Source organism: Scyliorhinus torazame, chromosome 13, assembly GCF_047496885.1.
Source record: "Scyliorhinus torazame isolate Kashiwa2021f chromosome 13, sScyTor2.1, whole genome shotgun sequence".
Classification (NCBI taxonomy): Eukaryota; Metazoa; Chordata; class Chondrichthyes; order Carcharhiniformes; family Scyliorhinidae; genus Scyliorhinus; species Scyliorhinus torazame.
The window spans coordinates 190,522,833-190,550,306 of record NC_092719.1 but is presented as its reverse complement, the minus strand read 5'-3'; the positions used below and the strand labels follow the sequence as shown (position 1 = coordinate 190,550,306).

Sequence of the window (27,474 nt, the reverse complement as noted above, 5' to 3'; positions counted from 1 at the left end):
GAAATGGGAGGGTTTGGGTCAGGTTTGAAATTTCTAAGTTCTTAACATCCTGCCCAATCCGGTTGTGTGTGTGAGGGGGTGGGGGGACGCCGACATGATTAGCCCTCCCCTTGTATCCATGGAGTATGCCACCTCCTTCTTCCTACCACCTGACATTTATTGATATTCAAGTACATTGGCCTATTACACAAGTTTATTGACGAGAAATTTAATTTCATAGAATCCCTACAGTGCAGAAGTAGGCCTTTCGGCCCATCGAGTCTGTACCGACCCTTCAAAAGAGCTCTCGAACCATGTCCACTCACCCATCCACCCAACCGTAACCCCATAGCCTAACCCGCACATCCCTGGACACTAAGGGGCAATTTTATCATGGCCAATCCACCAAACCCATATATCTTTGGACTATGGGAGGAAACTGGAGCACCCGGAGGAAATCCATGCAGACTCAGGGAGAACGTACAAACTCCACACAGACAGGGACCCAACGCTGGAATTGAACCCAGTTTTCTTGTTGAGTGACTGTACATTTTGATCATAAAATATTTGGAGGAATATATACCCGTAGATTTGAGTCTTGGAAAAACTGAGCAGTGTGGCATGCTTTAGTCATCTTTCAATGTCCAGAAACAAAACAAGTGACTCATTTATTTCCAGGATATTCCTTGATATTGTTACTCATCACGTACCATGCTTCATCTCTTTCTGCTTTACTTATTGATACAGTACTTGATTTTTATTTATGTTCAAAGTACTGTATAATTGATCTAATATCCTGTATGTTAAATCATTAATACTGAAGTACTAATGGTTAGCACTGCTTCCTCACAGCGCCAGGGATCTGGGTTAGATTCCGGTCATGGGTAACTGTCTGTGTGGAGTTTGCACGTTCTCCCCCTGTCTGTGTGTGTTTCCACCAGGCGCTCCAGTTTTCTCCCAGAGTCCAAAGATGTGCAGGTTAGGTGAGGTTACGAGTAGAGAGTGGAATGGACCTAGCTGGGGTGCTCTTTTGGAGGACTTGGGTTTGTGTTGACTTGGTGGGCCTAATGGCATTCTTTTGCACTGTAGGGATTCTATGGATTCTATGAAAGCAATCTTATTTGGATCTTATTCATTGAAGCTTGTGCATTTATACACCCATGTATGACTAACCGTTCAAGAATTATTGTAACTCATTTATTGTATTGTATTGCTGATTGGGGGTTGTGTCAAATGCCATCAAATTAAAAGGTGAAAACTCGCATGACATCCAGTTACTGCACATAAGCTAAATATAATCAAACATACAAATTAGAAGCAAGAGTAGGACACTCAAGCTTACTCCACCATTCAATAAGGTCATGGCTGATCTAATTTTATCCTCAACTTCACATTCCTGCATACCCCGATAACCTTTTACCCCCTTGCTTGTCCACCGTTTTTCTACTTCTGCCTTAATGATATTCAAAAGCTTCCTCAACCACCTTTTGAGGAACAGATTTCCGAAGTCCCACGACCTTTTGAGAGAAAAGACTTTTCCTCTTAGATGGGTGAGCCCCCATCCTTAAACTAGTGGCCCCTCATTCCAAGTTCTCCCACAAGAGGATACATCCTTTCTACATCCACCTTGTCAAGTCCCCTCAGGAATCCATATGTTTCAATCAAGTTCTTCTTACTCTTCTAGTTTCCAGTGAATACAAGCCTAGCCTGTCCAGCCTTTCCTCATAGACAACCCGTCCATTCCAGTATTCATAGAATCCGTTCAGTGCAGAAGGAGGCCATTCGGCCCATCAAGCCTGCACCGACCCTCCAAAGAGCACTCCACCCAAGCTCACTCCCCCGTCCTATCCCAATAACTCTTTAACCTAACGTACACATCTTTTTGGACACTAAGGGGCAATTTAGTAATTTAGCCAATCCACCTAACCTGCACATCTTTGGAATGTGGGAGGAAACTGAAGCACCCGGAGGAAACCCACACAGACAGTGGGAGAGCATGCAAACTTCACAGACAGTCACCTAAGGCCAGAATTGAACCCGGGTCCCTGGAGCTCTGCCACCATTCTGCCCAATAGAAGGAGCCCATTTGGCCATCAGGACTGCGCTGACGCTCCGTAAGAGCACCCCACCCAGGCTCACTCTCCCATCCTATCCGCATAACCCCACTTAACCGCTTAGACACTAAGGGGCAATTTTAGCATGGCTAATCCACCTAACCTGCACATCTTTGGAGTGTCTGAGGAAACCAACGCAGACACGGGGATAACATGCAAACTCCACACAGTCACCCAAGGCCAGAATTGAACCTAGGTCCCTGGCGCTCTGAGGTAGCAATACCTGCTACCGTGCCGCCCCAATTATTAACCTTGTAAACCTTCTCTGAACTGTTTCAAATGCATTTACATCTTTTCTTAAATAAAGAGACCAGTACTATACCCGGTACTCCAGATGTGGTCTCACCAATGCCCTGTGTAACTGAAGTATAACTTCTTTACTCTTGTATTCAACTCACCTTGCAATACACAATAATCTTGTTAGCTTTGCTAATTAATTGCTCCACCTTCAATTCATACACTAGAACATGCAGAGCCCTCTGCATCTCAGAGCTCTGCAATCTTTCACCATTTAGGTAATATACTTTTTCATTCGTCCTGCCTAAATGGAAAATTTCAAATTTTTCCATATCATACTCCCATTTGCCAGATCTTTGCCTACTCCAGCTATCTATATCCTTTAGTAGCCTCCTTATGTCTGTCATCTTCGGAACTTGATTTGCTACCTATCTTTGTGTCAACAGCAAATTTAGCAACTATACCATTGGTCTCTTCCAAATAGTTTATATAAATTGTAGAATTCCTAGGTTTGCACATCACCAACAATCTGTCTTGGTCCACCCACGCCGATGCTACGACCAAGAAAGCACAACTGCGCCTATACGTCCTCAGGAAACTAAATAAATTCGGCATGTCCACATTGACTCTTACCAATTTTTACAGATGCACCACAGAAAACATCCTATCTGACTGCATCACAGCTTGGTATGGTAACTGCTCGGCCCAAGACCGTAAGAAACTACAGAGTCGTGAACACAGCCCAGTCCATTGCACAAAACCACCTCCCAACCATTGATTCTGACTCTGCCTACACCTCCGGCTGCCTTGGGAAAGTGGGCAGCATAATCAAAGACCCCTCTTTGATTGGGTTAATCTCTCTTCCAACATCTTCCATCGAGCAGGAGATAGAGAAGTCTGAGAACACGCACTAACAGATTCAAACACAGCTTCTTCCCTGTTACCAGACTCCTGAATGACCCTCTTATGGATTGAACTGATCTCTTCACACATCTTCTCTACAATCCGTATGCTTCACCCGATGCCTATGTCTATGTATTTACATTGTGTATTTATGTGTCCAATTTTTTTCATGTACGGAACAATCTGTCTGGACTGTACACAGAACAATACTTTTCACTGTACCTCAGTACAGGGGACAATAAATAAAATAAAATAAAATCAGAAAGTTGAGACCCCAGCACTGATCCCTGTGACACACCACCCATCACATCCAGCAAACCGGAAAATGACCCATTTATTCCTACTCTGTTCCTGTTAGCTAGCAAATTTTCTATCAATATCAATATGTTACCCTCTGCACAACAAGCTTTGATGAGGCAAATGCTTCAAAAGAATTTAAGTGGAATAGTCTCCCTTTTTCGAATAAATGAGTTAACGTTTCAAGTTCATATGACTCATCCTGGTGCGGCACTGTGGCACAATGGTTAGCACTGCTGCATCTCATCTCCAGGGACCCGGGTTCAATTCCGGCCTCGGGTGACTGTCTGTGTGGAGTTTGCACTTTCTCCCTGTGTCTGTGTGGGTTTCTTCCGGGTGAACCAGTTTCCTCCCACAGTCCAAAGATGTGCCGAATGGGTGGATTAGCCATGCTAAATTGCCCTTAGTGTCCAGACGGTTAGATGGGGTTTCTGGGTTACGGGGATAGGGTGGAGGCATGGGCTTAAGTAGGGTGTTCTTTCCAAGGTCCAGTGCAGACTTGATGGGCTGAATGGCCTCCTTCTGTAGGGATTCTGTGATTTGTTAGAGCTTCAGTAATTTGGGCTTGAAACGATAACTCTGTTTCTCTCTCCACAGAGGCTGCCTGACCTGCTGAGTTGATTCTGCATTTTCTGTTTTTATTTCAGATTTCCAGCATATGCAGCATTTTACTTTTATCCACTTCTACATCCTGGTTTCCTGAACTTAAGTCATCCATCTCTGTTATGCTAATGTCATCTTTAATTAACAGAAGCATCCCTCCACCTTTTCCGACTTTCGGTCACATACTCTTCAATATTTAGGACAAATCTACTTGACCAGACCTATTTAGTTAAATAATGCACAAAATGCAACTAAAATCTGATTATGAAATAGCATAACTTGAAAACAAAATAAGGATTAATTCACAGTCAATATATCCTAAAAGTTGATTTTCTTTCATTAAAAAAAGATGATTTCTGGATGACATACTTGATAGTCCTTCCAGATGTAGGATTTAAATGTTGAAAAACATTTCAGAAAGATGATTTATTGTAACACTAAGTCCTGTGCTCTCACATAGCCTTCGATAACTCATATTTGCAAATTGTTTAATTGAAAATACAGAAGCAATACGTGTTTAAACTGTTACGACACCACGGGCTAGTGTGCAGTCAATTCAAGCCCCACCTGGCCCAGAATTTATTTATCCAATAATTCTTAAGAGTTGCATTGTAGATTCTTTCAGAAATACAGCAACGCACAGCCTCTCTGGAGAAAACATGAGAGAGGGAGGAGAAGAAGAAGTTGTTGTTGTTGTTCCCCTGAGTGTCCATGATTCAAACCCTCCTTTCCTTGGGTCTCTCGAAATCATCCCACTCGGGCAGGATCCAATCACTACCTGTTAACGAGCAGTATACGGGCTTTTGCCCAATTCAGTGGCCACCAGCCAATCAATCGAACCAAGTCACACCCCATCTCTCAGGTGCTGAGAAGTCTGAATCTTGCTGTCCAAAGCTAGCAGCACCATATACTATGTTGCAACTTCTTGAATTCCTCCTTCTCTCTGCTGCTTGACTTAAAGATACATGTCCTTTAAGCATCAATGGATCAAAATGATAACAAAAAGTAAAGAAAGGGGAAATAAGGGAATCTACAGGAAGGACCCTTACAAACAAAAGCATTAAACTTGGTGTAACATATGGAATTTCAGACGCCAGGTCGGAGAATCGCCGGCTGGCCGCGCGAATCGCGCCACGCCACCCTGACGCCGGCACGCGGTTCTCTGCAGTGCGGTCGGCGGGCCGGCCTCTGTGGTTGGGGGCCTCCTTCCCTACGCGCCGGCCCATGTAGCCCTGTGCCATGTTGCATTTGTGCCGGCGCCACTGCGCATGTCCTCGGTGCCGGCTCAACTGCACATGCACGATCCCGCGGCGCCCAGTTCGCGCCGGGATCTGCAGCTGGACGGCACGAACCGCTCCAGCGCCGTGCTGGCCCCCTGTAGGGGCCAGGATTAGACGTGGGAGCGGCCCGTTTACGACGGCGTGGATACTCTGCCATGGGATTGGCGAATCCCGCCATTAGTGTTTGGGGCTGTGAGCAGCAAAGAAATAACAAGCATCAGAAAAAAATCTCCCTTACTGAATGTAAATTTCAGTATTTTTCAGTAGTTATGTATTCTGTTTAACTTTTGGTTAACATTTACGAGGACGAACTAAGGGCAGAATTTGTGAACTCTGATCAATGCAATGGACTAAAAGGGCATTCTGAATTGATATCAGAAACCTGCTTTAAATACTGACATAAACACATGCTTTAAATTTGTTTGTTTGATAACTTCCAGATACCCACTAGATAAGTTTGTCCGCTGTGAAATAATTTATAGGTTGCAGGTGCGTACTATTTCCTGTTACCTTTCTGCAGTTTAACATGCCAGATATTTTTGTGAAAGGAGTAGCGTAAATTCATCTTCAAACAGAGCTTGTCAGGAAAGACCAAAGGTCAATCCAGTGAAAAGCACACATTACATTTGAAAGCTGAAAAACTGGTTTTGAGCAGTCACTGAACTGTTTGATAATCTGTTTTTTAGACCAACTCTGGATCTCTGAAAATAATGGAATCATCTGTTTACTTTTCTTCAGAGACTGTGGGATGGTGCTTTAGTTGCGCCTAAAAATCAACCTGCATGTGACTAAATGCTTATGATTCAAATTTCAGCATTGATACGTTCTGTCAGATATTGATGATTTCCATCTTGGAATGTAACTTGCTTACGTGTGCTTAGGCTCTCACCTGGTCAACAGATGTGAAGATTACTGACTTAAGCTGAGCAGGCAACTCGCAATTCTAATTAAAGTGGAGGAAGTACAACATCTAGGAAATGTTATTATTGCAGTCTATCACATGCTTCCTGAGGTGAAAAGAAAATTAAGGTTTTTGTTTTGGAGCATGTCCAAGTTGGTTACTTTGTTCAATATGGTAATGCAACATCGATGAGAATTTTCTACTGCATGCCCTTGACGACGTCTAACTAACCTGTGTTAGAACCATCTGCAGCAGGAAATTCCTGTCTGCTGTGACTTCATCATCTATCTGTATGTGTGTTTCTTCTTAAATTGGTCTTTAAAATAAAATTGCTGGAGCTAGAAACAAGTCAGTGTCTGAAGCTGGATTTAATTATTTAAATTTCAGAATATATATTCTGAGTTTTCAATAAGATATTAATTTGTTTTAATTCTAATTAATTATATTGTTCCGCTGATATTTAAAGATTTAATTTAATACGAATACATGTTAAGCCCACTTGTTTCCATATTTTTCGATCTATCTTTAAAATAGCTGCAACTTCTTTGAAATCTCTAACATCTGTGATGCAAATCTTTCATTGTAGTTTAATTATACTAGTTTTGTGCATTGAGTTTCTGTTGCAGGTATTGTTGTTTGTGAGGTTTGTTTCCTGCTGAAAAGTTTTGATAGAAAATAAAGATTTTAGCATATTTACCATTGATCATGATGTATAATTTGACCCGGTGTATAAGATAGCCCCAAGATCATGTTTTTGCATATACTTATGGTAGTCAACTCCCCCCACTTATAGCCACAACATGCTATACTCACATTAGTAGCCATTCTCAATTTTTCACCCCACAAATGCATGTTTTACTTATCCTGTAAATGGATGCGAGGGATCGACTGGGTTGTGAAGATGCGCAGGAGTTTAAGCCGTCCACACAGAGCAGACCCATGTGGCAAATGATGAAGATAAATTAGTCTTCCAACAAAATTAATGAAGTTTGAAAGCTAAAAGTTGTAACATTTGCTGACTCTTCAAATAACTGTGCTGCAGCAAGGGAATTCATGTCAGTGAAAAGCTGATGCAAGAACGGAAGCAGAAAAAATCCAGCCCGAAGAAGATGCTCAAGACCAAATGTGTCATGCAAACAGGAACCGACCACTGGCCTGATTTCAAGAATCATGTATTGGAATGGGTCCTCAAATTGTAAGGAGGTTTTCATGGTCATCAGAAATGCAATGTGTATATACACACTTAACTCAAGTTCAGCAAAGATTTCGCCAACAGCTAGTTGGTGTAGCTGCTTTATCGGATCAGAAACGAGATCACTGAAAGACTACCAAAATTACCAGTTTCCAGCTTTATCAGATAGCAACAAAAACATGAATAACCATTATGCCACATCAGCAACATGGATGAAGTACCTATGAATTTCGATATGCCAAGCAACAAAGCTGTAGAGTGAACATAGAACATACAGTGCAGAAGGAGGCCCATCGAGTCTGCACCGACCCACTTAAGCCCTCACTTCCACCCTATCCCCATAACCCAATAACCCCTCCTAACCCTTTTGGACACTAAGGGCAATTTAGCATGGCCAATCCACCTAACCTGCATGTCTTTGGACTGTGGGAGGAAACCGGAACACCCGGAGAAAACCACGCAGACACGGGGAGAGCATGCAGACACACAATGACCCAGCGGGGAATCGAACCTGGGACCCTGGCGCTGTGAAGTCATAGTGCTAGCTACTTGTGCTACCGTGCTGCCCACGATGGAAAGGTTCACAAACAATTCTAGTGAAAACCACAGGACATGAGAATCACAGTTGCCTGCATGGCCGACAGAACTAAATTAAAGCTTATGGTAATTTTCAAATGTAAAACCGGGCCAAAATTAAGTTCCTTTTTTATGCCCATGACCATGGTTGAATGGCTAAAGATGGAGTGAAGTTATGGATCAGTAATGAGTTAACGTGTTCAAATTCCATTTAACTGATGAGATGACGAGGTGCCTGCAAAGTAATATCACTTACATTGCAGTTATACCAGGAAGTCTAATATCCATAGTTTAACCCTATGGATGTGTGCCTAAATAAGCCATTCAACGGATCATGTTCGTACTGAAGAGAATAGGTGGATGATTGATGGAGGGAAAAGCCCTCTCAAAGCACTGCTCTGCTCTCTGTTGTGTGTGGTTTTGTCATCAAATCATGTGATATTGTTATTGCACAAATGGTCATCAGATTGTTCAAAAGATGTGCAATATTCAATTCAGTGGATGGAGGGGAAAATGGTTTGTTATGAAGGCATGGTTATGAAAGCGACAGCGCCATGTCTGCTCCGAAGTGTGGTTCTTACGATGATGCTAACAGAATTAGACGGGGTAGATTCAGAAAGAATGTTCTCTATAGGTGGGTAAAGTCCAGAACTAGGGGGATAGTTTGAGGACTGAAGGGAGGAGAAATTCCTTCACCCAGAGAGTGGTGAATCTGTGAATTCACTACCACAGAAAGTAGTTGAGGCCAAAGAGTTGTGTAATTTCAAGAAGGAATTAGATACAGCTCTTGGGGCTAAAGGAATCAAGGGATATGGGGGGGGGGGGGAAGGTGAGATAAGGTTATTGAACTTGACGATCAGCCTTGATCATAATGAATGGTGGAGCAGCCTCGAAGGGCCGAATGGCCACCTCCTGCTGCTTTTTTCTATGTTTCTATGCCATAGACAAAGTGACGCAGGATGAATTGATGAACTCTTTGCTTGTTTTCCCCAACATTAGTAGAAATGCCTCACTGCTTCTCCACTTGAGAGATATTTCTTGAGTTATGTTTTTAACTTCTTGATCTAATAGTCAATCAGCCAAATTTATGAGTTTTTCAGCTTCTCTTCAAAGCCAAAATGATCACCTGGCTCTGTAAAAATACATAACTAGCTGTGGTGAATTTCTTTTCTCAAAAATTGTTTCAGCGACAGACAAAATTTGTCTTCAATTGATGCCCACATATCCTTGTGATTTCACTGAGGTGAGGTAACGGTTCTGAACTTTGCTGCCAAATGAAGTGTAAAATCTGTTTGAAATTTTAAACTCGAAGGGGGTCATTTTTAATTTAGGATGATCGTGTCCAACAATAGATATCAGAGTAGCTGCTGGTTAAGCATCTCTCCAGATATTCATGTCTGAAATGAAAATCTGGAGATGTAAAGCTGGCCGTTTCTCCAATACCACCTGTTTGTACTATCATCTTAAGTTGGAATTTTCCAAAATATGTTACAGCAATTGTTATTTGTAATGTTGCGCTGGGATTTGTACATAGTTATGTCTATTTGAGTAAAACTCAAAACAAGATCAATGGTCCTGGGAATTTCTGGCACAGCATTTTAATCTGTTGCATAATAGTAGGACTTTGAGAATTATTGACTATATTTATTGATTTCCATTATTTATCGATTTCAGCATTTTACATTTTAAATTGTGTGAAGGAAAAGTAGTTTCCCTTTGGGCTATCTTTGATAGTAGAAATTGTTCAGTTACTCAAATAAAGTAGTTGATCCACCACCTCAAAGAGTTTATAAAGCACATATTCAGAGATTGAGTAGGAACCACATTTACTATTTCAGGCAAAACCTTGAAAACAGCCCACAGCAGTTCAAAGACCTCTTAAACCAAGAATTACTTAATTCAGAAGAAGAACTTGTGCATAAACGAGTTTCATGGTCGTAATTTGCAATCAACTGGCACAAATATATTGTTTAAAAATAAATGAAAGTTTCTGAATTAGGATAATTGGGTGCTGGAAGGAAAGAAATCCAACATTGCCTGTTCATGCTCGTAATATACTGGAATGATGAAGGGTAGAAATTCTAATTGGTGAAGTGGATATACAAAGATATAGCACAATAATTGCTGTATATGTTTTTATGCTGATGCTAATCAGATTTAACACCTTTTTTAAAAAAAAGCAAAACCAGACTATAAGTAATATGCAGTGAAATTGCCAATTCGAATTTCTAGTCTAAATCTTTGTTTGCTACCTTACTTGTATATTAGTTTCTCTTAACATCTCTTTGCATATTGTGGTCTCTACATCTACGTTGGGTAAAATGTACAAAAATAAATTTCTGACATCTAGTTTGTGTGAGTCTGCAGTACAAAGCTAGACCTGAACAAAGAGGCTAATAGGAGGTCTTGCTCTAGTGCAGTAAAACAAGAATTTAAATATTTTGAGATCTAATTAGTGTAAAACTAGTCTTTTAAAGGTCTACACATCATTGCAAAAAAGGAAAACAGTTATTGAGAGAGGTAAGTAATCATCTCTGGGTGGGGAATTTTTAACTTCATATTTGTACTGAACAGAACATTAAGTTTTCAAGGGTTCATTGCATGGCTGCTTATTTATGTTTACACACAACTCGCTGAAGAAATTGAAGTATTATAGGAACTCAATATGTTGATATTAATGATCTAGACCAGGCTTGTTCAACAAATAGCCCCTGTGTGTGGCCCCTGAGGCCAGTTTTCAAAATGCTGGTCAAACAAGTAAGCTAAAATCGAAGATTGTGCAAAGAGCCGTACCTCTAATCATAGGCCCTTCCTTTTGTGTGAGTGAGTGTGAATCTGTGTGTGTGAGAGACGGTGAGTGAGTGTGTGAGAGAGAGGGCGAGTGTGTGTTTGTGTGTGGCAGAATGAGAGGCTGTCTGCCTTATTTCCAATCTCGAGATTTACTTACACACACACATACACAAAAAGAGTGAGCACCCTGAGACTGAGAGTGCGTCTGGCACATATACTCTGACCTTCTCACACTCTGGCCATTTTTATTCATTAGCTGTACTCTTTTTTTATTAACGTAATTTATTGCAGGGCTTTGCTTTATTTTTACACAATTGTTTGTTTTGTTAATATTTTTTTTAAAAATTCAATTCAAAGTTTGTCAAACCTTATCTTTCCGAAGTTTAATCGTCGGCCCCTTGAATGAGAAATAAATGGAAATGTACACCTCCCCCAAGCAAAAAGCTTGGACAAGCCTGGCCTAGGATGATTCTACAAAAGGAAATTTGATTCAGGTTACCCTTGAACCAAGTGGCAGCTTTTAAATATCTTCTGTTTGTGTTGTAGAAGCGCTTGGAGACAAACTTTACAGACATTGGGTCAACTAACCTAAATCAACCAAAGAGCCATTCAAGCAACGGTCTGGCATCCCATGCAAAACCTGTTCTTCCCTTAAACCAGTTTCATCTGCAAGAAGGGAACGGCATCCCCTCAGCACTTGCAAGTACTCTGGAACACATAGTAGGGCAGCTGGATGTTCTCACTCAGGTAGGTGACATCCGTTGCAGCACTTTGTCACTAGTGAAATATTGGGGAAGATTTCCTATCTGAGCCACCTGGGTCAGTGAGTGTGTGTGTGTGAGACAGCCACTCTGAGCATTTGTTTAAACGCAGCATCACAGTAACCTATTTTTACTTTACTGGAGAAGCAACCTAATGTTTAAATGCTACCAATATACATCATAGTAACTAGCTTTAGCTTTAAAATACTTCAGCTTGACCAAAATGGAAGGATGTAACATACAAATAGATCTGATTTCCACCTAACAACAATTTCCATTTTCATTTATTGTGCTTCTAACACAATTGGATATTTGAAGTTACTTTGGAAAAGTGTAAGTAACAGACATCAAACAGGAACTATGCGAAGCGAATAGGATCCAAAGGCCTGGTGGAAAAGATTCACGTTGAAAAAAACCATTCAAAAGGTGTGCAAAATGTAGCACAGGGTTTGGAAAGAACTCCACAGTTAAGAGGCAGGATTTTCCCAGCCCCGCGCGCCAGGCCGGAGCATCCCCGCAACCGCGCCATGCGTTTGGCGCGCCGCCGGTCGCGGGCCGCCCTACGCGGCCGGGCCGCCGATTCCCCGGCACGGATAGGCCGAGCAGCCGCTCTAAAAAGGCAGAGTCCCGCCGGCGCCGTCCACACCTGGTCGCAGCCGGCGGGAACTCTGCGCGCAGGGTCGGGGGATGGCCTGTGGGGGGGGGGGGGGGGGGGGGGGGGTGGCTCTGACTCTGGGCGGGGGCCTCCAATGGGGCCTGGCCCGCGATCAGAGCCCACCAATCGGTGGGCCGGCCTGTCGCTCTCCGGGACTATTTTCTTACGCGCTGGCCCCTGAACTCCCGTGCCATGTTGTGTCGGGGCCGGCACGTTGAGGGAGGCCAACGCGCATGCGCATGTTGGCGCGGCGCACAGTTCGCGCCGGGATGGGAGGCTGGAGCGGTGTGAACCCCTCCAGCGCCGTGCTGGCCCCCTGTAGGGGCCAGAAACTGTTCTCCCAGCAGCCTGTTCACGCCATCGTGAAAAGCGACGGCGTTTCCGACGGCGTGGACACTCTGCCACCGAATGGGAGAATCCCGCCCACTATGGGTGTTGTGCCGTTGATAATTCAATGGAAGGAAGATATAACAAGTCTCGATTCAATAGAGTAGAGTGTGTTCTGAGACATTGGCCTGCTTTATCTGGATGACAGGGTCTCGCTTCCTACCCTCCAACGTGTCGGTGGGAAACGCACCATTTGAGTGCCCTGCAGCCATTTCACGCTCAAGCGGTTTAATACCAGCGTGAATTTCCCACTGGATCTTCTGTTGGGAAACCTGCTGGAGGCTGGTGTGAAACTGGTCTGCATCCTGCTAATGGGATGTAGATGAAGCCCCGGCTTCCCCCCCCCATTCCCGATTCTTCGTGATGCCAGTGGGAAACACGCTGGTACAGAACACAACTGGTACATGTGGTGTGCAGAAGTCAGGACTCACTTGAATAATGCCTAGGGCTGCCTCTGGAGTTCAGGTCGGAGGCCATCAGCAACCCGGGACACCACAGCTGTGGGTGCCGAGGGGAGTATCTACATGTGGATCTTCCAGATTCCGTGTCACTGAGGAAGTCCGTCATTCCAGCCTCAGAGTGTTTCTGGAGAGGTGTAACTCTTCACGGTGGGTTGGAGATTTTGGGCCTTTTCAAAATGGCACCCACATATGATGGCGGGACCCAGGCTATCGTACCTGTCCCACCATTGAATATGGCGTAAAACCCCCGGGTGCATAATTAGTGAGGTCAGGGCCGGAAGATATGGTGTGGTTCCCCAACGGCTTTGTCAGCAAGAAACATTCTATGTTCCCGCATCCACCACCGACTTAGACCCAGATGGGAGAATTCTACCCCTAGTTTGTGTACTAATGGGTTCAGTTTGAATGAGGATTCAAGTAAAGGAATGGAATCATGAGCAAGGGTGCAAATATCTGGTGAGATGGCTTGGGTCATATCAATGTTCAACTGGCCTTTATGATTTGGACATAGTGCATAATACAAATATATGATTTGCTTCTTTCAAAACCCAAGCACAGTCTGCCATATAAGATCCTTGCACAGCAATTTTCACCCTAGTTGCTTCCATATTGATGATTCTTTTTCTTTATTCTTTCCTGGTTGTTACTGGCAAGCATTCCTGATTGCACTTGAGCTGAGGGCAGTTAAAAGTCAATCACATTGCTGTGGTCTGGAATCCTATTTAGGCCAGACCAGGTATAGCAGAGTTCCTTCTGTGAAGGACATTAATGAACCAGATGGGTTTTTACAACAATTGGTGATAATTACCAGATCATCATTAGTGCGATTAGTTTTAGACTTCAGATTTATTAATGGAATTTAAATTCCACCAGCTTCCTTGGTGAGATTTGTTCCCAGAACACTAGCCTGGGTCTCTGGATTATTAGTGCCATTACTCTACACCATGGGAGCCAATGCAGGAAGTCAGAGGGTAGTAAAGAAGGGATAGAAACAAAAGCCAGTAAGGAGAAAAGTGGAGAGCAGAGAAACAGATTGAACTGCATTTATTTCAACGCAAGAGGCCTAATGGGCAAGGCAGATGAACTCATGGGTACATGGGACTGGGATATTATAGCTACTACTGAAACATGGCTAAAGGAGGGGCAGGACTGGCAGCTCAATGTTCCAAGGGACTTTAACATTCCCAACATTAACTGGGAAAGCAATAGCACTCGGGGTTTGGATAGAGAGAAATTTGTTGAGTGTATTCAGGAAGAATTCCTCATTCAATATGTGGATGGGGGGGGGGGGGCAAAACTTGACGTCCTCTTGGGGAATAAGGAAGGGCAGGTGACGGATGTTTTAGTGAGGGATCACTTTGCGTCCAGTGATCATTATTCCATTAGTTCTAAGATAGCTATGGAGAATGAAAGTTCTGGCCGAAAAGTTAAAATTCTAAATTGGGGCAAGGCCGATTATTAGGCGGGAACTTTCGAAAGTTGATTGGAGGAGTCTATTTGCAGGCAAGGGGACAGCTGGTAAGTGGGAGTCTTTCAAAAGAGTGTTAACTAAGGTTTAGGGTGAGCACATTCCTCTTAGAGTGAAGGGTAAGGCTGATAGAAGTAGGGAATCCTGGATGACTCGGGATATTGAAGCCATGGTCAAAAGGAAGAAAGAGGTATATGACATGCATAGGAGCTGGGATCAAATGGATCACTTGAAGAGTATTGGGCTTGGCCGAGTAGAGTTAAGAGAGAAATCAGGAGGGCAAAAAGGGGACATGAGATTGTCTTGGCAGATAAGGCAAAGGAAAATCCAAAGAGCTTTTACAGATGCATAAAGGGCAAAAGAGTGACTAGGGAGAGGGTAGGGCCTCTTAATAATAAACAGGGTCATCTATGTGCGGATCCACAAGGGATGGGAGAGGTCCTAAATGAATATTTCTCGTCAGTATTTACTGTTGAGAAAGGCATGAATGTTAGGGAAATTGACGAAATAATAAGTGATGTCTTGAGGAGTGTACATATTACAGAGAAGGAGGTGCTGGAGGTATTAAAGCGCATCAAGATAGACAAGACCTGATGAAATCATAGAATCAACAGTGCAGAAGGAGGCCATTCGGCCCATCAAGTCTGCACCACCCTTGGATAGAGCACCCTACCCAAGCCCACACCTCCACCCGAACCCAATAACCCCACCCAACCCTTTTGGACACTAAGGGCAATTTTGCATGGCCAATCCACCTTAACCTGCACATCTTTGGACTGTAGGAGGAAACCGGAGCACCCAGAGGAAACCCACGCAGGCAGGGGGAGAAAGTGCAGACTCCGCACAGACACTGACCCAAGCCGGGAGTCGAGCCTGGGACCCTGCAGCTGTGAAGCAACTGTGCTAACCACTGTGCTACCGTGCAGCATGCTAGGTTTTATTGGTCAGAATATTGAATACAGGAGTTGGAACGGCTTTTTGAATTACAAGACTTTCGTAAGACCACACATGGAATCTGTGTTCAGTTCTGGTCACCCTATTATAGGAAGGATATTGTTAAACTGGAAAGAGTGCAGAAGACATTTACGAGGATGCTACCAGGAGTGGATGGTCTGAGCTATAAGGAGAGGCTGGATAGGCTGGGGCTTTTTTCCCTGGAGTGTAGGAGGTTCAGGGGTGTTCTATTAGAGGTCTATAAGATAATGAGGAGCATCGATAAGGTAGATAGACAACATCTTTTCCCAAAGGTAGAGGAGTCTAGAACTAGAGGACAAAGTTTTAAGGTGAGAGGGGAATGATACAAAAGAGACCAGAGGGGAAATTTCTTCACCCAGAGGGTGGTGAGTATTTGGAACGAGCTGCCAGAGGCAGTGGTAGAGGTGGTACAATTTTGTCCTTTAAAAAGCAGTTAGACAGTTACATGGGCAGGGTGGGTTAAGAGGGATATGGGCCAAATGCAGGCAAATGGGACTAGCTTTGTGATAGAAACTGGGTGGCATGGACCAGCTGGGCCGAAGGGCCTGTTTCCATGCTGTCAACATCTATGACTCTTATCTATGACTACCATTTCCCCAAATGCTCACATTTCTGAATTCCAGCTCATTTTCCAAATTGGAGTGTGGTTATGCTGGATGCTATTAATCAGCAATTCTTCCTTAACTAGTCAGCGCCACATGTAAATATAAATTTCCATATCCCACAGGTGAAAATTACCTAGAGGGTGTGTAACACTGCAGAAATTTTCCTCGGGGAATGAAGTGGATTGGGTAAATTCCAAGAGGCAACATGTTTGAAATGAATGAATTTTCACTTTTAATCTCTCATGCCATGACAACAAAACCATTGGATTAGAAAATATTTACAGTCCTTAGCTATCATTCTGGGTTGGGGGGGAAGGGCAGAGGCCTCTGTGGGTACATCATAGTTTGTTTGATGGTAGTTTGCTCCACCTATATTCCAAAAATTTTAAGTTGCCAAGAAATCCTGTAGAGTACCTAGAGAACTTTAAAATTCATCTTTTCCATTTTTTTGTTGAGATATATATATATATAGAGAGAGAGAGAGAGAGAGAAATCTGAAACTGCTTCAGGTCACTGCAAAAGTTCAGCATGACTGTATCCATTCTGTGGTTAGAAATAGATGAATAATCCTTCAATAATTCATATTTTTCTTCAGTGAATGTTAATTTTCAGTATGATGGGAGATTAGTTTAACATTTGCAATGTTAAATATTAGTCCTGAAGTTCCTTTGAGTGGCAATTGGTATTAGATTCACACTCTGTGCCCAATTTCTTATCTGATTCTCCCAGCCTGTCTCGCCCATCCTTCCGACTCAGACTGGGTGAGATACTGGCAATGCAGTGCATCCATGGGCCCAAGCGAAAGAGTGCAGCTGGGTCAAAGTGAAGTAGGTCACGCCCTCTTTTTTTTACAGCCATAAGCCAGATATGTTTAAAGGTCCTTGGCAGTATTACAATCCCATACCAGACCTCAACAGTGACTATAATAATGATCCTTATTGTCACAAGTAGCCTTACATTAACATTGCAATGAAGTTATTGTGAAAAGCCCCCAGTCGCCATATTCCGACGCCTGTTCGGGTACATTGAGGGAGAATTCAGCATGTCCAATTCACCTAACAGTGCGTCTTTCAGGACTTGTGGGAGGAAACCGGAGCACCCGAAGGAAACCCACGCAGACACTGGGAGAACGTACAGACTCCACACAGACAGTGACCTAAGCCGGGAATCGAAGCTGGGACACTGGAGCTGTGAAGCAACAGTGCTAACCACTGTGCTACCATGCCGCCCATACTGGCTATGCGACTAGGATACTGGATCAAAACTCCAGTATTTTGTTTTATTTTGTAAGACTGTGCAGAAAGGATACTTCGCTCCAAGAGTGATTGCACGAAAAAAATAGGGGCTGGGATTCTCCGAGCCTCCGCGGCGAAATCGCGCTCAGGGCGGGCGCGGAGCCCAGATCGGTTCTGACGCCGCGACGTGGTTCTCCGCAGACCGGAGAATCGCCGCCAGCCGTCTGAGTGGTCGACGCGGCGCTGGTCGGGGGGGCCGTTGAAAGAGGCCCACGGCGATTCTCCGCGATCGACTGGCCGAGCTCCCGCCAAGTTCCGCCGGCATGGTTCCGACCCGGCGGGAGCTTGGCTTCCCGGCTGCGCTGGCCATCCTGGTTTGGGGTGGGGGGGATCAAACTCCCGAGGGGGGCCTCCACGATGGCCAGGCCCACAATCGGCGGCTACCAATTGGCGGACGCGCACGATCCGGGGGGGGGGGCCTATCTTCTTCCGTGACGGCCCGCTGTGTGGCTCCGCCATGTTGCGAGGGGCCGGCGCGAAAATGGCCAGGAAGCACATGCGCTGACCCGTGGCCGGCCGCCATGCGCATGCGCGGACCCGCTGCCGGAGATGCAGGGCCTCGTATCAGCAGCAGGAACTGGGGGGCGCACGTCGGGACTCTGCTATCCCTCTTGAAATCGGTGAATTGCTCCAAACTTTTTGAAAAAAGTCTGAAGTGATTCGCGCCCGTTTTCTGGCAGGCGTGGGGAATAGCCCCATTTTCGGAGAATCCCAGCCAGGGTTTTGGTATTGTGGAACAAAACTTTTTTACTAACACAGTATTAAAACCTTTAACCTCACACCCGAAAATAGCTTGCCATTACTCCATCAACAATACTACTCAAATCAGCAAAAAAAATACCTTAAATTATCTCTATTCCAATTAAACCAGAAGAAAAACATCATAACACTCTCAATCCATGCTGCACTCCTATCATGTGAGAGTACCTTTAAGAAATGGGTGTTTAAGAAATGTACCTTTAAGAAATGGGTGTTTATCAGTGATGTCAGAGTGTGGGTGGAGCTGGGCTGTCTGTCAGCTTTTTACTTTTGTTTTAGGCTGTTTGCTGCAGGGTGTGTTTTAGTTTCGTTTTCAGTGTTGGAGCTGAAGCCAGACAAAGCAGGTGTACTGTTGATCTCTCTGCCATGAAAAGACTATCTCTTGATCATTTGGTGAATTCGGAATTATAAATGTTCTCAGTAGTGAATGTAAACCTGATGTGCTTCTGTTAAAAGGTGTTTGTTTTGCCTTCTGGATGTTGTTTGGGAAGTTATTAAGGATTACTTTGTGTTGTATTTTTTGGGGGTTGTATTTGAATTGATGGTTGCAAAGATGTTCACTATGTTTTAAAAAGGTTAACTTGAGTTCATAGAATTAACATTGTTTTGCTTTAAAAAATACTTTTCCATTTCTGCTATACCATATCTGTAGAGTGAGCCGTGTGCTCCCCATACCACAATCTATTAAAAGTTGTGGGTCAGGTGAACTCCATGTTACACTTTGGGGTTCTCTAAACTCTGGCCTATAACACTCCAATGACACAGAGTGATACTTGCTTTCCAGAACAGAATTGACTTCTTTTAGAATTCCTGCAGACTCTGGCTTCTGTCTTCAAAGTGCTGTTTCAACTAGTTTAATTCAGCTTCCCCCTTGTCCTCAGACAAGCCTGCACTGCTTTGAATACTATTAATCTTCTTAACTATCCTATTGTGAGAGCAAAAGACCTTGGGCTCCCCAGTCTGGAAACAAATTATCTCCCCAGGCTAAAAACACATTTACTCACCAGGGACTCCTCCATAGTCAATCAACAGTGCGTTAGCCCAGGCTTTTATGATGGTCAATTTTACCTCTGACTCCTAAAAGCTTTCTGGTCTTGCAAAGCAAGATTCTTTTAAAAACATGACTACTCCTGTCAATCACACTAACACTTTAATTGCCAAATGTTTATAATCCAATATATCGAAAATCCTGCATTCGTCACAGCAGACCAGGAAGAAGGTAAATGGATAGGACCTGTGTGGTGCAAGAGGGCGGGTATGAAACAGAGGTCGGGGGTGGGGGTTTGGAGGTCATGGGGTGGTGGGCCAGGCCTGGAGGGAGTGGAGACTAGAGTGTCATCATTGGGGTTGGGGAGCTGGGTGAGGCTTCAGGTTGGGTCAGTCCTAGGAGTATGGGGATGAGATTCCCGGGCCTCACAGAGGCTCGGAATCGGGCCTGGGTGATGGGGGAAGAGAGTGTCAAGCCACACACACCTCTCTCACACACATATAAATATATATATATATTATATATATATATATATATATATACACACACACACCGCTTTTTTACACACATCATGCACATCCGCTCATCTCTCTTTTACACACAACACACAAACACACTCACCTCTCCCTTTTACCCACACACTTACCTCTCCCTCTACTTTGCACACACAATTACCTCTCTCTAGCTCTCTCTCTCGATCTCACACACAGACACCTCTCTCCCCCTTGCACCGAGGCTGCAGCCCCTCTCCCCACGAGACCGCTGTCCCTCTTGCCACAAGGCCGCCGCCCCAACTTGCCATGGGCTGCCACCCCTCTCGCCATGAGGCTGCCATCCTCCTCTCTCCTTTTCAAAATCAAGATAAGATAGATGTCAGCAACATAAGTGTAAAGCACATTTAAAAAAAAATTCTTCCCAATTAAGAGGCAATTTAGTGCATCCAATCCACCTACAATGCACATCTTTTGGGTTGTGGGGGTGAGACTCACGCAGACACTGGGAGAACATGCAAACTCCACACGGACAGGGGGCTGGGATCGCACCCTGAATCTTGGGGCTGTGCGGCAGCAGTGCTAACCATTGCTCCACAGTGCCACCCTTAGAAGAAAGCACATGTTAACAATACAGTACGAATTTTATTCCCTATGTGAGCTCATAATTTCAATAATTAATTGGACAGAAAATATTCTGGCTTAGGTGAGTTGAGAGGAAATTCGAAGGAATATTTTTGAAAAACGCACCCTTAACTGTACATTGCTTCTGACTACAGTACTTGGTACAAGAAAAGGTCCAACCTCATAAAATAACATTCCTCAGCTTGATGAGAACAAAATTTGAAATCGATAACCAGCAAAAGCACACACTGTTCAGAATTGGGTGACATCCAAGGCAACTGTCCCATGCCCAAAAATAAAATGGGAATTCTTCCCCAAATATTGTCAGCCCTCCTCGGTTTCGCAGGAAACTCTGGGAATTGAGAGTTTATTTTTTGAGCTCTCCTGCCAGCAACCTAGGGAAAGAGCCAATATTTGTGCCTGGGTTCCTCAAACCGACTCGAGAAAGGCAAAACTATAGTATAATCCAATTGATAATGTTATCTAGATGGGGGAAGGCAGGAGAGGTATTCAATGAAACCGTCACTTGGTAGTACAGAACTTTAATATTGCTGAAAAGAGAGACATGTGAAACTTTTCATCTAGCACTCATTAGGACAAATGCAAGAATACCAATTTTCAAATAGTCGCAACAATTTACACTACAAGAGGAAAGTATGCTGGTTAGTTGGAAAGTTGAATCTGACTGGCTGAGGTACGGTCACAGAGGTGAACTATAGGCTCCCCACACTCCTGGATAATCCAAAAAAGATGCAAGGCTTAAACATGAATCTTTAGTTTCCAGAAAACGGGTCCTTGCGAATGAATATGTGCCACTTCTAGCAAGCATAAATGAGCCACGGTATGAGCTCAGCTGATTATCTTGAATTGGTTAATACCATTCTGTGATTTACAAATTGAAAACCGCCACCTCATCATGCCCCGTCTGTGAACAAGCTTCTCAAGGAGCTAAACGGGCTCTTGATTGGAGGAAATTGGGTTCTTGTCCTCCCTTTTATATTACATCACGTTATAGAGATGGTAGGGTGTAGTATTTTCAAATCACACCCATCGTTGTTCCTGTCCCCACCGGCAATTGAAAATCAAGTCCATGATTGTTTTTGATCTTATCTGTTCCTTGCTATGTGACTCAGCTAGTTAGTGTTAATTGTGAACTTGAGTTAGGAGTGGAACATAAATTGTGCCAGAGTCCCAGGTTCAATTCCCGCTTTGGTCACTGTCTTTGCGGAGTCTGCATGTTCTCCATGGGTCTGCGTGGGTTTCCTCTGGGTGCTCCGGTTTCCTCCCACAAGTCTTGAAAGACTTGCTGTTGGGTGAATTGGACATTCTGAATTCTCCCTCTGTGTACCCGAGTGTGGCGACTAGGGGATTTTCACAGTAACTTCATTGCAGTGTTAATGTAAGCCTACTTGTGATAATAATAATGAATTAATTGTACAATGTTAATTTATTACAAGCGTGACAATACTTTGAGGTAGATCACAATGCTGTATAAGTAATAAACTGCCTGCATTTAAGCCTATGCTACTTGCTTTATGTATTATTTAAACCAGTTATTTGTTTTTTTTGAAACCCAGCTTCTTCCTATCAGTGAACTGTCTCAGGTGGTCAATGTTACATGTGTCAGGAGGTGATTTACCTTGTGGATTTGTTTGTGGAAGATTAACTTTATTCAGAGAATCAGCAATAGTTTAACATTACACATTCGGAATTTTAGTTCCCCCCTCTTAATTTTACTGCCAAACAAAGATAAACAAGCTGAAAGCTGTCCAAATTGACATTATTTAGCAGTTTGAGTAATGCTAATCGAAATCCATTCTCATCTTCCAAAGAAAAGTTTATTGGAGTAAAATAATCAGTAAGAATGTTGTGAAGAAAATGCACACAAACATCCCAATGTAGTTACAAATGATTTTTGCCCTGTTTGCACTGGATGAATGGTGTTTTAAAGCAGATAATCACTCGTACTGAATTTAGGGATTTCGCACAGAAGGTTTCTATAATATAAGTAGGCTTACTGTTTTTGAAAAAAGAGACCCTTGTTAAAATGAGGTGCTCTAAATTAAATCTAATTGTACATACTCTTCAGAAATTAAGAAACACATTGCAATCATGTATCATAATTTGAAAGTGTTTCACTCTCATTAAAATTGACTATCCATCAAAATATCGTTAATGAACAATTCACAAATTTGAAGCAATATATTGCATTATATTATAATCTTTTAAATATTCCAGTGATGATTCTAAAAAGCAGTGTTAACTTTAGTTGTTCAGAGATGATCATCAAATAGGATACCGTGATATAGAATCTGTTTCCAGAGGCTGATCGAAACAAGAGCAATCTTTTTGAAATCAGATAGCCATGCCCTGAAAAAGTTTTGTAAACTCAGAGGAATTCAATTATTTCCATGTGTTTCTAATATTTGGCTTGAAAACCACCATTTTATCTACCAGAGAGAGAAGACATCTGGTTTACATTGCTGGAGGAAGTAGGTTTGTAAACTGCTGTGTTTCTCTTGTGGCATGTGGCAAATAGCACAAGTCTAACAGAAAAGAAGGCTTCCAGGCATATTGGGCAATTTATTGACATTCCATACTCTCAACCATTTGCTTAGACTGTTGCCCTCTGACCTAGCAGTCTGGTTTTCCAGGGACGCTGTCACACTTTCAAAGATACCTAAAATGGTCTCCCTTGTTAATTTGGGTCATTCATGATTGTCAGTAAGACCATAAGGCAAAGGGCATAGTTGGATGGATCAGATAGGCAAAGCTTGTCGATTGCTAACACTTTAAAAAGATGAATATTCTAGGAACAGTGGAATCTTTATAATAATTGTTTGCTTATACCTTTATCTGCAGTACATCACTTTGATCTGGAAATATATGTCCTGAACAACTTGGATAACTGTTTTCTAAATAGCATTTAATATTCTGTCTATAACTTTTAATTTAGTTACCTTGATCAAGTTCTGTTAAAGGTTTTTTTCAGTGCAAAGAAAACTGCATTTAAAAGAAAAAAAATTTAAATAAGTTTAGTGTGCCCAATTAACTTTTTTCCAATTAAGGGCCAATTTAGTGTGTTCAATCCACCTGCAAACACGGCGAGAATGTGCAAACTCCACACACAGTGACCCAGAGCCGGGATCGAACCTGGGACCTCGGCGCCGTGAGGCAGCAGGGCTAACCCACTGCGCCACCGTGCTGCTCTAAAAACTGCATTTATAATAGCTCCTCGTGGCCTTGATGTGGAAACAACTCCATTTATATTATGGGTGGAATTAGAAATCATTGAGAAAAAACAACTATGCCTGCAAAGCCATAGTAACTTTTATGCTATTGTTAGCTTTGTTTCTAGTGGTTGGGCATATGCATACAGGAAGGTGTATGCAGAACTCTTACTCGTGGGTTAAACCATTCAGCTCTTCACTGTCTGTGAAAGAAAAAGTAATTAGATTCTGTATCATGTCATCAGGACATTCCAAGGCACCTTATGACAAATGAATTATTTTCAAAAACTGACCCACTGTTACACAGGGAAATATGGTGGCCAATTTGCATACAGGAATCTTCCAGTTGATTTGCTACAAAGGTTGCAGAATCAACACCCTACCCTTCTTTAAATAGTGTTGCAGGACTATTACCTCTGTTTAATGGTTCATTCATAAAACAGCTCGCTAGTAACATGGCATTTCTTCAGTGTTGCACTGAAGCATCAGGCTAGATTAGGTGGTCAGGTCCTAGAGTGCAACTTGATTTCAGAGGCAAGAATATTTGTACTTTTTGGACACAAAGGAAGCCGAGGGATTATCAAGGTGGGAAAGTGGAGCTGAGGTGGAAGATCAACCATGATCATATTGAATGGTGGAGCTGGCAGTGTGGCCTATTCCTGCTCCCATTTCTTATTGTTCCAATACAATCAACTGTGTCGTACTGGCTCCATGCCTGCAACACAGCAAAAGCCTTTAAAATGATATTCCTGTTGAGCTGCCACAATCTTTGCAGAAACCACCTCTTTTAGCCAGTCTATGATGCATAGAAGTCAGCAGCTCATTTCAGCTTTGACAAAGGGTCATCTGGACTCTAAACGTTAGCTCTTTTCTCTCCCTACAAATGCTGCCAGACCTGCTGAGATTTTCCAGAATTTTCTCTTTGGTTTCAGATTCCAGCATCCGCAGTAATCTGCTTTTATCTCATTTAATTTATTTTATTGTTGTGCCACTGAAATCAGAGCTGCTCATTTCCCTCGTAAAGAGTATTGTAGAATGACACCCAGTTTCCTGTTGATTTTCTTTTTAGACAAATCCATGATGGATTTAAAATTAAAGATTATGTAAATTGCTTTGCACACAATATAACAATGAGATAGTCTACCAAGTGGATGTGCACCATGCATAGCTCATCTGCTTCCTGTCTGGTTCAGCGGAATATTGGCCAGGAGCACTCTACAAAGGAGCTCTTTGGAAGAAGCTTTATTTGAGCAGTTGATTTCGTTCTAAAATATTTTGCCCCTCATAAAATTCAGGCTATGAAACACCCAAGGATTAAGCAGTTACTGTTCAAAATACCACCCTATCAGTTATCATAATTGTTTTTTACAAGTTGTACAACAACCTGAGTGACATGGTTTTGGAGCACTCATTTGTTGAACTGTAGAGTAATGGGATGCACATTTGCAGCAGCAGTGTATTGTTTTCTCTTCCGCCGACATCACATGCTGAGCTCTGATCTTAACTCTGTAACCATGTGGTAGCCAAAAGGTTGGGTCAGTCCTATATTATTTATGTAGGTTTGAATATAAAATGACCATAATAACAGCTAACCTTTACCATATCTGTTTTATGCTGTTGATTTAAACTATGAATTTTCATGGTCTTTTGTTTCTTTGCTGATTACATAGTTATTTTTGGCTTACAATTAATTAATAAAAATTTTATCTCGATTCAATGGTCCTTTGTATGCTCCATGGGCTATTACTTTCCCTACTAGCCCAGTTGTGAAAATGATACAGTAGTTCAGACTTTATATACCGCTGTGTATTTACCGATTCAATATAATCTTGTCTGTCGAAATGTGACATTTCATCTCCACATTTCAATGCCAGATCGTATTTTTAGGATGTGCAATTTGCAGCACAACAATTGTGCTATGTCAATGATGAGCATAAAACCCACTGCAAGGACAGGACGGTGGCGCAGTGGTTCTCACTGCTGCCTCGCGGCGCTGAGGACCCGGGTTCGATCCCAGCACCGGGTCACTGTTTGTGTGGAGATTGCACATTATCCCCGTGTCTGCATGGGTCTCACCCCCACAACTCAAAGATGTGCAAGGTAGATGGATTGGCCACGCTAAATTGCCCATTAATTGGGGAAAAAAATTAAAATTAAAAAAATAAAACCCACTGCAGCAATGTCAGATAAACTGTGTCCTCACTTCCCCCTGAGCAGCACTGCTCACTACCAGCTAAGTATTGACAAGTGATCTATCTTGCACTCTGTAAGGGATACAAAGTAAATACTCAGGAGAAGAATTTGGGTATTTTAAAATATTTGTAAGTGAATTTTGATGTACTTGATCCTATTTATCTTAACTTCACTAAAAAGTGCATATAACATTCTTCAAAGAAATGTTGGACATCTCGTCTACCTCTGCTTTAAGCTGACGTTTTCCCCAAGGGAAAATTTTAAACCAAATAATATATGCCTTTAGTGGAACCAATCTTATTTTGAACTACATATTAATGGTCCAAGTTGATTCTTTTCTTCAATTACTGATTCAAACTAATTATATTTTAATAAAATGGGTGGTCAGTTAAATTAGTGGAAGCAATTATTTAATATGACAGTTGTAATATCAGCATTCCACAGATAATGGTTTCTCGCAAATTGGTTAATACTTGGGATACTATTGTAGTTAGAATGGTAAAGAATAAAGGTTAAAACACTGTTCTGAAGAAGTCAAAGCCTCTTATATATTGTGATGTGAATGTTTTTGTCCTATGTGGGCCCCAACCCCAAGGGAATATCAAGGAAACTGCTTTACTCTGATCCATTTAGAAGAATCTCACTATGCCAGATGTCAGAGCTCATAAAGTTTAGAGTCATGGTATCTGAATTGCAGGCAAAAAGAGAGCAGCAATGCTATTAACTCCTTAGCCTTTGGTTATATTGAAGGAGGCAGTAAAAAGAAACTGGGAATTAGATGAAAGTTTTCAACCAATTTTTGTGTGTATGTGTGTGCAGTATTTGGGTATGGGCAGCATGCAATAAACCTTTTTATTCTGTAACTGATGTAAAATCATCCAAATTGTTGCAAGCAAGATGATGTGCTGGTCTCAGACCACTGAAGATAAGTATAATTTTATTTGTGATTGCTCTTGTCCTGTACGTTCATTGCTGTTTTACATGTGCCTGGTCATTTCAGCTCAGAAATGTTTGCGTATGACAGGAAGCAGTATCACAAGCCCCTAACGCTGGCATATGAAAAGGCTATTTGTGCTGCATCTCCCTTTATTTCCAATGAACAGCACTTTATCTTTTCATTTTACTCTTCAGACTGTGACGATTCTTGAACAGCGACTTACATTAACAGAAGACAAGCTGCGTGAATGTCTTGACAAGCAACAGAAGTCATGATTAAAGTAAGGTCTACTGTTTGAAAACAGGAGTGAAGCACCAGTGGGACTGGAAGATTAATCATCTTGACTGACAGATGTTTAATGTGTGTTAATCCACAGATCACCAATCAGTTTTGTAAAATAGTTCATCCTCCTCGTTACCTGAGAACAGCTGCACTGATATTTTCAGCAGTCATCTGTATATCTTTTTCTACGTTTTATACAATGATGCCCTCTGTGTGAGGGAGTATTTCTTATAATGAAATAAAATTCTTATTACTGTTTTATTTCAGACCGAAATGGAACCATTTGTATTAGATTTTAAACATTCTAATAAAATTTTCATCTCAAAGTTAGCAGCTAAAATTTGTCAAGTCCAACGGAGATGTGTTTTAATTGTTTTGAACAGTTTCAGTTGGAGATAAAGGGCTGAATTTTGTCGTGTTTAGCGGGACCCTGACAGGTGGCTGCAATGCCGAAACACATTCCAGTCTCTGCCGTTTGGGCGACCCCCAAC

At 42.5% G+C, this 27,474-nt stretch overlaps 1 protein-coding gene across 6 annotated transcripts in view; it reads left to right on the top strand.

Annotated features, from left to right (window-relative positions):
• The window catches only part of LOC140388452 (POC1 centriolar protein homolog A-like), a 180,262-nt gene extending 153,018 nt beyond the window's left edge, over positions 1–27,244 (top strand). For 3 of the 6 annotated variants that reach the window (XM_072472608.1, XM_072472610.1, XM_072472613.1), the window contains 2 exons: positions 11,419–11,619; positions 26,896–27,244. In XM_072472608.1, coding sequence (XP_072328709.1) covers positions 11,419–11,619; positions 26,896–26,976 — 282 coding nt within the window. In that variant the 3' untranslated portion in view covers positions 26,977–27,244. Of the gene's footprint in view, positions 1–11,418; positions 11,620–26,895 lie in introns of those variants that run through there. The other 3 variants (XM_072472609.1, XM_072472612.1, XM_072472611.1) reach the window with 3 other exon arrangements.
• Positions 27,245–27,474: the final 230 nt, after the last annotated feature.